This window comes from Monodon monoceros, unplaced genomic scaffold, assembly GCF_005190385.1.
Source record: "Monodon monoceros isolate NGI ecotype Baffin Bay Population unplaced genomic scaffold, NGI_Narwhal_1 Super_Scaffold_6, whole genome shotgun sequence".
In the NCBI taxonomy this organism is placed as follows: Eukaryota; Metazoa; Chordata; class Mammalia; order Artiodactyla; family Monodontidae; genus Monodon; species Monodon monoceros.
In genome coordinates, this window is record NW_021703783.1 from 73,997,756 (window position 1) to 74,008,668 (window position 10,913).

At 48.6% G+C, this 10,913-nt stretch overlaps 1 protein-coding gene across 2 annotated transcripts; it reads left to right on the forward strand.

Moving 5' to 3' along the window:
• The first annotated feature begins 872 nt into the window (after positions 1 to 872).
• On the forward strand, positions 873 to 6,002 carry SOCS2 (suppressor of cytokine signaling 2). Of its 2 annotated transcripts, none has more exons than XM_029204128.1 (3): positions 873 to 1,102; positions 2,534 to 2,894; positions 4,539 to 6,002. In XM_029204128.1, the coding sequence occupies exons 2-3, from the start codon at positions 2,756 to 2,758 to the stop codon at positions 4,994 to 4,996; spliced, it is 597 nt and encodes a 198-aa protein (XP_029059961.1). In that variant the 5' UTR covers positions 873 to 1,102; positions 2,534 to 2,755; the 3' UTR covers positions 4,997 to 6,002. The 2 variants fall into 2 exon arrangements, with proteins under 2 accessions (XP_029059961.1, XP_029059962.1); XM_029204129.1 differs by lacking the exon at positions 873 to 1,102 and adding an exon at positions 1,182 to 1,748.
• Positions 6,003 to 10,913: the final 4,911 nt, after the last annotated feature.

A 10,913-nucleotide genomic window follows, 5' to 3' on the forward strand; every position in this document is an offset into this window, starting at 1 on the left:
GGACACCGAGACGGGCTGGCCAGGACCACCAGGGCGCGCGGGTCTGGGCGCCCCCTCCGCGATCGGCGCAGGTGAGCCGGAGGGCCGCCGGGTGGCCGGAAGGAGACAACGGAGCGGCGAGGAGGAGGAAGGGACGGAGGAGCCGGGCTGGGCCGGTGAGGGAGACAGCGAGCAAGACCGCCACGGGGAGGAGACAGAGCGGCCGGCGCCGTTTAACGAGGCGCCGCTCTACGCCCGCTGGCAGCCTTCTAGGACCGGACCCGAGAGGACCGCCATCAGCCCGCTCCCTCCGGGTCCCGGGCGTGGGCGAGGGGGTGCTGAAGAGGGAGCTCTCCCACTCCATTAATGTGTCTTAGAGCGGGAGGGGCCCTTTCCGAGGATCTCTAGTCTCTCCAGCCACCACCACCCCGAAAATGGTGCGGCCTGGAAAGTCGCCTAGAGAAGGCGCGGAGGGGATGGAAAAGACAACCAGCCGCGGCGGGCCGAGGGGCGAGAACGTCTGCTAACCGCTCGACTCCGGCGCACAGCTTGCATGGGTTGGGCGCAAGCTCCAGCCGCCGAAACCGGGACAGTGATGGCCTGGTTCTTCTCCTGCGCGTCTCCGAGAACTCCGGGGCGTGGGGTCAGAGGAGGGCGGATTCCCAGGCATCCACCCCGCCCTGGCCGGCACCCGAACGCTCTGAGCCCGTCTCTCCTGAAGCCTGCGCATTAGCACCAGAGTCTCTTTAAAGCAGTAGCGGGGGCCGCGGTCACGTGAGGTGGATTCCTGGAAAGTTCCTGGAAAGCGGCCTCCGCAGCCGCGGGGCGGGGCGCGCGGGGAGCGCGGACTAGGGAGAGAGGCGGGGAGCGAGGGAGGCGCGTAGGTCTGGGAAGTCGCGCGCACACAGCGCTCCGGGGACAGACATTTAACTCTTGTCTAGTCTCGCCGCCGCCGCGGCTTGCGGGCCTTGGGCTTCCCTTGAAGCATGAGCCTTCTCGCCCGCCGCCACTGGCACTGCGCGGGCCGCGGACAGTGCGCGCCGGGGCCCCGGGCGCACAGCCTCAGGATCCCCGTCGCCTACAGCTGGGGCGCCGGAGGAGCTCGGGCAGGGGCCCGCGGCAGGTATCGGGCCGGGGAGCTCAAGGGCTCCGCCCCTAGGAGGGCTGGGGAGGGCACTGGGGCGCGGCCGAGAGAGCGGGGCAGCCTTGGCTTCCGCAGTTTCGAGCCTCTGGGCTAGAGAGCCCGAGCTGCAGCTCTGCCCCGAGGCTGGGAGCTACTGCCTGCTTTCTCCAGTTATTTCCCGGCGTCTGGAAGTCTCCAGAGTTTTTGTTTTTGTTTTTCCTCCCCTAAACTGCCATCCAGATTAATAATCCTCCTAATAAGCTGATCTCCCGCTCCTCCCCACCCGCCTACCTCCCGCCCTCTTTCCTCCCTCCCTCTCTCCTTCTCATCTCCTTGGTTGCAGCCGGAGGGAACCCAGCAGCTGCCCCGGGTCGGGGGTGTCCGAGCCCGGAGGGGGTGTTAGAGCCCGGCGAATCGAGGCGATGGTCCCCGGGGCTCACGTTTGCCCTCTGTGCAGAGAACTCCGACCGCCCCCGCCGTTGAGCACAGGGCTCGTCACATCCCCAGGCATCTCATTCCCAAATTAAAAGTCAACAGGGGAAACTCGGGCAGACACCCCTCCTCCCGGGCCCCTCCCGTCTCCCCCGCCCCATGCCTGCTGGGGAGGCTGCCTGGTGCGGAGGCGGCAGCGGCGGCCGAGGCCGAGGTAAGGGCTCAGCGTTGGTTGTCTAGCACGTCCCGCAGCGCTCTCTGCCGCCTGCTCGGCCCCCGGCTCGGGTCAGGGCTCGGAGCCCCCGCGCGGGCTGCGCGCTCGGGCAGATTCCTCGACAGCGCTCGCGGCGGCAACAGCAGCCTCAGCCGCCCGGCCTCGGGAGCGGCAGCCACGGCGCCCCCAACCCCTGCCCCAAGCGAGCTCCGGGAAGCGGGGGGAGGGGAGCGAGGCAGCCTCTCCTGCTGTGTTGCGGCAGCTCCCGCACCTCCGCGTCCCGGGCTGCCGGCTCTGCCCGGGAAGCCCCGCGGCGCTGTAGGGCCGGGAACTAGGTTTGTGCGGGGTGCTTCCTCCTGGGGCTCCCCGGGCTGTGCGGAGTGTGAGATAGGAATGCCAAGTGGGGACCTCTCCTGTTCTTTCCTTTTTACATTTTTCTACTTGTCCTTGACTGAGGCCTGTTTACCACCGTACCCGCAGGTGACTCTTTGCTCTTCTCATCTCCTAGTCTGCGATTTCAGCGAGCAGCCCTGGGCGGGAAATAAGCCGGTTCGCCGCCCTCATCCTGTCCCCCGCCCCAACTCTTGCGTCTTGGATCCCTGCTCTCTCTTTATCCTTCTTTCTCTAGAACGGGCCAGGGCAGTAACTGGATGCTCGGGGTTAAATGGTGCAGGAGCGCAGACGCGGAGGATTCCCGGGATTTTCCATGTCTCTGTCCCTCCACCCACGCCCCGGCCGCAGGGGTCCAGTTCCGACTGACCCAACCCTCCACTTTCTCTTTGCAGGCAAACTGTGCGTGACCGCGCCTGCGGGGGATTTTGCTATCCGTGCACCGGGACCGGGGGAGGAAGAACCAGCGGCTCCCCATTACCTCCCCCTCCATTTCCATTTCGCGGACCCCTCAGGGACTCGTTTTGGGGTTTCCACTGACTTCTAAGAAGGACGCGTGCCCCTCTCTGACCCCAGCTCGGGCGGCCACCTGTCTTTGCCGCGGTGACCCTTCTCCCATGACCCTGCGGTGCCTCGAGCCCTCCGGGAATGGCGCGGAAGGGACGCAGAGCCATTGGGGGACCTCGGGGTCGGCGGAGGAGCCGTCCCCGGAGGCGGCGCGTCTGGCGAAGGCCCTGCGGGAACTTAGTCACACAGGTAGGGAGCGGACCGGCCGCAATGCGTGCGAGAAGGGGGCGCCTCCCCAAAGACAAGGATGCAGTTGTGCTAGCGAGGCTGGGAAGCAGTCGCTACCCTCCCCGCCCCAGATCAGGGAACCGCGGGGAGAATGCCCCTACGGACCTGGATCCATGGAATGCGAAAGAAAAAGTGGTTCTCGGGGGACTCAGAGGCCTAGGGTAGGTTAGAGCGCTAGAAGGGCTCTTTGGAAATAGACTCTTAGGGCGCTGGAATTTTTGCTATTTTCCGCGGCCGTTTGGGGGTCGGCACTCGGGCTCGGACCTTAGCCGGAGAAAGTGCCCGGCTCCTTTCCTGTCCGCGGGGTGAGAGGGCGGCGAGTGGGCGCTGCGCTGCCCGCAGCTTCAGCTGCATCTGGCTCCCGGGCCGGGCAGCCGCTGCAGCCTGGAACCTTGGCGGCCAAGTTCGGGGACCGACTGATTGCCGCTCAGGACTGCCGCAAAGCCGGGAGGAGGGCGGGCTGCGAAGCCCCAGCCGAGCTTGGCCTCGCTTGTTTCAAGTGCAGTCTTGCGCTTTGCGCGGCTCGCTGTCGTCTCTCGGCATCTGAAAGAAGAAAAGATGGAAAAAAAGATTCTGGCAAACCTGCAGGCTTTCAAAATCAGGATCCTCAAAGCTTACGTTTGGGGCAAAGTTGAAGTTTTGGTAGCAGTAGGGAGAAGGAAAAATTCCTTCACTTGCGGTTCCGGTCTTTCCGTGCAGGCCACGGGCTTTCCCTCAGCGGGAGGAACCGGCAGATTGCAGGTACCCGAGAAAGTTTTTTTTTTTTTTTGAGGGGGGGGAGCATTGTTCAAACTTTTAAACTGTAAGATGTTGCTAAGTCACTTTTGAAAACGGGATGGGAGATGGAACTGGCAGGTAGACTCGAGAATGCTGGGGAGACCGACGGTTGTGATTGGATTTGAATTAGGGCAAAGTCCAAAAGAGTTTATGGAAGACTGTAAACTGGAAGTACTAACTATCAATTGGGCTTTCTCTCATTTCTCAATGGCTGATAAGGTAGTTGTAATCAAAGCAGCGAACAGAAGCTATTGTATCATACTAGAACTGCCCTCTTAAAACAAGTAAATAGCGGTGCTTTATGGGACTTTGAAAAGAGATATGGACGCAGCCGCTAACAGATTTGGGGAGGGTGGGAGTGGACACCAACCATTCAGAAAGTTGCTTCTTTTTATCTTGTTGGTATTAACTGGAGTTGGGTTTTCCACTTTTTTAAGGGCATGGCTTTTATTTCTAACTTCTGACTTAATTTACATTAAATCTTTGATTTCACTTGACTAGTGGAGAAGCATCATGCCCGGTCAGCCAGTGTGTCATACTGCAAACATTCTTTTGTTTCGTTAGGAGAAAGTCTTAAGAGAGTTTAAAGAACAGCTACAGAAAGTTACTTTTAAAAAAGAAAACTGGCTTGCAGTTTGTTCAGAAAATAAAATGGACCTATGTTTTCATCAAATTTCTATAGAAAGTATTTATGGTAGCCTCTGGTAAACTTTCACACACTTCTTTTTAGAGCTAGAAAAATTGTTGCCAAGTATTTACCCTATTTTAAAAATTCTCTATAATAACTATTTTACTCTCTTTTCTTTTTCTTTTGAACAAAAACCCCAGGTTGGTACTGGGGAAGTATGACTGTTAATGAAGCCAAAGAGAAATTAAAAGAGGCACCAGAAGGAACTTTCTTGATTAGAGATAGTTCGCATTCAGACTACCTACTAACAATATCTGTTAAAACATCAGCTGGACCAACTAATCTTCGCATCGAATACCAAGATGGGAAATTTAGATTGGACTCTATCATATGTGTCAAGTCCAAGCTTAAACAATTTGACAGTGTGGTTCATCTGATCGACTACTATGTTCAGATGTGCAAGGATAAGCGGACGGGCCCAGAAGCCCCCCGGAACGGCACTGTTCACCTTTATCTGACCAAACCGCTCTACACATCAGCACCACCTCTGCAGCATCTCTGTAGACTCACCATTAACAAATGTACCGGTACCATCTGGGGACTGCCTTTACCAACAAGACTAAAAGATTACTTGGAAGAATATAAATTCCAGGTATAAGTGTTTCTCTTTTTCTAAACATGCCTCCTATAGAGTATCTCCGAAAGCAGCTATGTAAAAAGAGAACCAAAACTTGAGTGACGGCTCTGGATAACTACGCAGAATTCTAAGAACAGCTGAAGTCAATCTAATTTAAATGTGTGGAGGGGTAGCTAGGTATTTAAAGTTCCCCCAGATATTTTCACCTGAGTGATGCTTCCCTTCCTAAGGCTGACCAAGACCAGTTTATCCTTTTAAGTTAAAAATAAAACGTCCCAAGTAAAGGCTGAAGGAACAATTTATCAGAACTCTTTGCCTTTCTGAGGTTCCTGTTAGGTGGAAGGTGCCAGCACCGGCAGTAGAGAAGGAGCTCCACTTAGGAGTGCTGAAGAAGTGGAAGGAACCAAACTGACACAGGCTTAACTTCAATTTTGTATGCCTGGTGATCAGAGTCTATTTTAGGACATTTGATACTTTGCATTCTGATGTACTTAGGAGATTTGTTAAACAGATATGCTTGTGAGTATTTATCCTTCATTTTATGCAATTAACCAAATCAACCAAAAAAAGTGACCATGAAATCCTGTATTTGTCTTTTTACTACATGTATGAACTCTCTCATGTGAATGAGTACTGTAGTAATCCATTTCAAGGGAGCCTTATTTCAGAAATATTTCAAACTGGTGCAAATGGAAAAGACTTCTTTTCCTTTAAGGCTAAAGACAAGAATGTCATGCTATACAGGTGCAACTCAATCCCTGTTAATAAAACCATGTAGATAGAGACATTTTACCCTTTGAAGTAGCTGTGTCCCACAACCTGTTGCCATTGATTTTTCAGAAATGGCTTTAGAAATTTCCAAGTGGTCTAACCAAGGACATTAGCAATTGTCTCCCTTCTACCATGTAGAATACTCTGACTTAATTTTCTTCCAGATATAGGGGGATACCTGCCTGTTTTTCAAAGTGTTTATTTACTGCTGTTACTATTTGATTAGAATGTATTAAATAAAAAAACCTGACTTTCACAAGTTGCACTTAATTACTTTGAATCGGAGAGGACATACACTTTCATGGTAATAGAGGGTTGCCATAAAAACTTACTGTCAAGTGAAATAACTAAGTATTCAGCCAGAGGTAGAACGTTACTTGCCCTTCTCTAAAGTTACAGGTCACACTTGCCCTTTGCATTTTGGAAAGCATGGTTTAGAAACTACAAGAATTGCCAAGTGGCCTGGTCTTTTACAACTTGAAAAGGCATAATACTAACGCCCATTGTGTTTCCGAAAAACCTGGTTTAGAAACTACAAAAATTTTTACAGGTTGAATAGGCACAATACAAAATACAAAGTAAGAGTTTTATGGCCTTTTTTTTTTTTTTTTTGCCACACGGTCTCACGACTGTTGCAAATGCACCATCTTTTCTGGAGTTCAGACATTATTCATTTTGCTGCCTTTAAAACAAAATGTGCTGCATAGCTGCATACTATGGTGTGTCACTGGGAAGGGGAGCCTAGTATATGATGTGTGTGCCCCAAGTGAACAAGAAAATTCAGTTATAAATTATAGTAAAACCTGCTAATCGCATATCGTGAAATTATGAATATTTTCATGAAGCTCTTAAAAACCGGTTTTGTGCCTGGAAGGAAAACATAACTGTGCGTGTCCAAACAGCAGAGCCAAACACAAAAGATTGCTAGGTGTGCCTTAGGAAGAATTTATTTGTAACCTAAAATTTACAGAAGAGCTAGACTTTTAAGGTCTGGTCTCTGATGGGGAGGTAACCTTCTCATTAGGATTCTCAGAGTCTGTGCTTTATTTACCCTCTTTTTCCACCAAGAACCATTGTGTGGTGTGGGACGTTTGGCTTTTCTGGCAAAACTTGCACATGATCGGTGCCAAGGGGCTTTGTGGAATTTCTTTAAGGTCTTTTGCATTTCTGTCCTCATTGTTTCAAACACTCTGCTACCTCTCAGTTATTGAGAGTTGGATGTATAGTGGGGTGTGAGTACCCGTGGCATTGTGGAAAGTTCTTCTTAATGGCTATCAAGTGACTGATTACAAGAAAACCAGAGGACAGCAAAAACATCTCTGGATTGTGCTGTGGAACTATTGTTGCCTTATGTTTCAATCTTCCCTATTCCAAGTAAGTCGATAAGCATCAGGAAACAGCCCTCCTCCCGTTTTTTTGGTTTTGTTTTGTTGTTTGTGTGTTGTTGTTTTTACAGTTAGTAACATCATTGATTTATTGAGTTTATTGTGTCCCAGATGCTCGCTCAGCACGTTCCATGCATTATCTCATTTAATCTTCACACTGAGCACAGTACAGTGATTACAGGAGGCATACCTTCTAATTTGTGAGTGAGGAGGCATTCCAGGAATATCCTAGTCCTTTTTATTCCTGGAGAGGAATTACGAAGAGCAATTTACTGCTATTTCTACATTGATCCAGATGAACAAGTTAGAGCAGGCTGTAAGAGGAACCCTCAGCCTTTTTACTGGTGCCTCAACGGGAAAAGTATAGGTATCTTAATTAGCGTTGTGCTCTGTGGGATTGGAGCTAGCTTGGCCTAGTGGTTTTTTCCTAGTGTCGGGGTGGGTCAGGAGGGGGTTAACTGTTTTACCTGGTGTCTGGTAAGTGATGCCAGTTACCAATTATCGGTCACCCCATTTTACAGACTGGCCAACAGAAGAGTTAAGATTGTACACTTGTCTAAATTATTCTCAACAGAATCAGAAAAAATATCAGTGTTCTCCTTTTATGAAGGGCAGTTTGGGGCATCAGTAAAGGTTTGTTACTGTCGTTATTGTTGAGGAATATAGTATACAGGGCTTACATCTCCACAGATTTAAAATATTTTGATCTGAGTTTCCATTCTGAGCAGAGTTGAGGCGGTGGAGTTTTTCATTCCATCTCAGTGGGCACTGGGGACTGCTTTTTAGGGCCTTGGAGGTTTTTTAGGGCTTTGGACAGTGGAGAAAAGGCGGTTCAGCTTATGAGCTGAGAGGTCTTTTCTGGCGTGTCAATAAGAAAGTCTTGACTTCATAGCAATTATGTAATCCAAATAGGTAACAGAATGGGACAGTTGTTTGGGAGTGTTTATTTTCTTGGGAAGGATTTTTCTCTGCTTTTAGAAAATTGTACTCTGGGAGGAGGGTAGGAGAGAGACACGTCATCAAATAATCCATGGGATGGAATGTCCCAGGACCAGGCCATGCCCTTCTCAGCTGAGGGTTTAGGCACAAGGAATGGGGGTGGAGTGGCAGTGGTGACATCTAACAGCTAGGCAGAGGCCCTCCTGTGTCCGAGGTTTCTAGCCTTTGGAGCAAAAAAGTGTTGTCATTCATTCTAGGCCTTTTGTTTACTAAGTGGCCTGCATTCTCCTCTCCCAATTTTTTCACTTCCTAGAATAAAGCTTGAAACCACTTTTCAGATGACATAATTTAGTTCCATCATTTTACTGAGGAAGACACCCAGCCCCGGGGAGATCAGGAGAATCGCGTGCACATGTACACAGAGACACACACACCATCAACCCAGCAAGTCAAGGGCGGAGTCCATATTGGAACACAGATATTTTAAACTCAGGTTTAGTATTTGTAAAAGCTGCACCCTCCTACCCTTTGTTTCAATCATCAGTACTTTTCTTTGGCGACCCTGTACACCCTACAGTTCTTTGAACATTGGGTTTTCCTTCCTTTGGAATTTAGACAGTGGGCCTTGGGAATACTCTGCAGGCTAATTCCCTGTTCTTGGCTCCTTCCACCGAACTCTGGAAGAATCAGCTTCTGCTGGTTTTCATGATATTTTGATTCACATCAGAGTTTTGCATTAATTTTTAACTCCTCAACGTTTCTAATCTACTTGCTGTTTTAAAATCGAAACCCTGCCATCCATGCTGTTTTGTGATCTCATTTTTGCCTCTGCCAGATGTGACTCACGCCCAGCTGGTGACGCCTGTTGGCCCAGTCAATGCCTACCCTCCTGTCCTCACCAGGGGAGCCATTCTTTCTTTCGCCCACTCTTGGTCCTAATGGCTCAGTTCATTCCTGCCTTACTTTTCCCCTTTTGTAGCATGAGGTTGCTCTGTTTGCATGTCTGACCCAGCCCTGCTGGCCAGATCATACTCCAGTGAAAGGGGGTAGTTAATTACCTTCTCCCAGAGTTGGGTAACTGAGTGATTTAGGATCGGTAAGATTAAATCTGACTCTTTGTCTCATTCTTTGATTCCTTTCAGGTTTTGAAACAAGTAGCCAGCCCCAAATGCCACGCTTTTGTCATGTGCATTTTTTAACTCTTTTTATGTAAAGTATCAGAAGCTGCTTCTTCACTAAGTTGCCCTTCATTTGAATGGAATGGAAATACCCTCTGTTCCTTCCCTTCTGGATATCTATTTGTAAAAATGAATCTGTGATAGTTTCGTTTCACTCTCCTATGTAGGCATGGTTTTCTTGTATTCTCATCTTCACATATTTTTGATGTTTCTAATTTTTTCCTCTATGTGGCTTGAGTTCAGGTTACTTTATTACTAAAGTAAAGTAACAGCTGTTGCCACAGAAGCTTCTTAAAAGCCCCGGAGTACCAAATGCCTAGATAGTAAGTCAGCTGAAATCATGGAGCAAAACCTGGGTATTCCTTCGGGAGCTTTGTCAACGAGAGAGGCTGGATCACACGAGTGTTGTCACAGAGAATGGGGTTGCATCAATAAACATCTACTGAGCCATAAAACTGCTTTCATAGACAATTCTCACTCTGAACTGCATCCTTAACTTATAGGAACTCTGACTTGCCCTAGAGATCAGGAGCATATTTCGTGAAGTATTATTACTCATGTAGTACTGCCTCTGTTAAAAACAGAGGGAAGGGGAAGGCAAGCCAGAGTCCTAGTGAGAAGGAAGGAAATATTGCCAGCTGCCTTCCTCTTCTGTCTAAGCATAATTACCACCCAAGGAGCCCCTTTCCTATGGCAGAGAGAGTGAGGCTTCATCACAGAACTTTATAAAATTTATATCTCTCCAGTTTCCAACCACATTAAGATAAAAACTTACATTTTGCTAAACGGTTTTCCCTTCTGTTAGTTTGGTGTGCTTTTTCCTGTTTAGATTTTGGTCCAGAGAGCTGCTGTGATCTTTAACATTCAGAAAAATATTTTCCCTGTTTATTTCTATCCAGGGGAGTTGTCTGATTTCCCATTTTAACATGCCCTCTGCCATCTTTTTAAAAGTTGAACTATCGTTGATGTACAATATTATGTTAGTTTCAGGTGTACGACATAGTGATTTGACATTTAAATACATTTTGAAGTGATCACCACAAGTCTAGTAAACATTTGTCCCCATACGAAATCATTACAGTATTATTGACCATGTTCCTTATGCCGCATTTTACATCCCCTTGACTTATTTTATAACTTGAAGTTTGTACCTCTTAATTCCCTTCACCTGTCCTGCCCATCCCCCTCCACCCGTTTGTTCTATCTATGGATAGTTTGTTCTATCTATGTTTCATTTTGTTTTGTTTGTTTTGTTTTTAGATTCCACATATAAGTGAGATCATATGGTATTTTTCTCTGACTTATTTCACTCAGCATAATACCCCCAAGGTCCATCCATGTTGTCACAAAAGGCAAGATTTCATTCTTTTTTGTTTTAAAGGCTGAGTAGTATTCCATTGTGTATATATATATATATCTCGCATCTTTATCTATTCATCTATGGCTGCACACTTTGGTTCTTTCCATATGTTTGCTATTGTAAGTATACTGCAATGAACATGGGGATGCACATATCTTTTCAGTTTAGTGTTTTTGTTTTCTTCGGGTAAATACCCAGGAGCGGAATTGCTGAATTGTATGGTAGTTCTAGTTTTAATTTTTTCAGGAATCTCCATACTGTTTTCCAAAGTGGCTGCACCAGTTTATATTCCCACCAGCAATGCA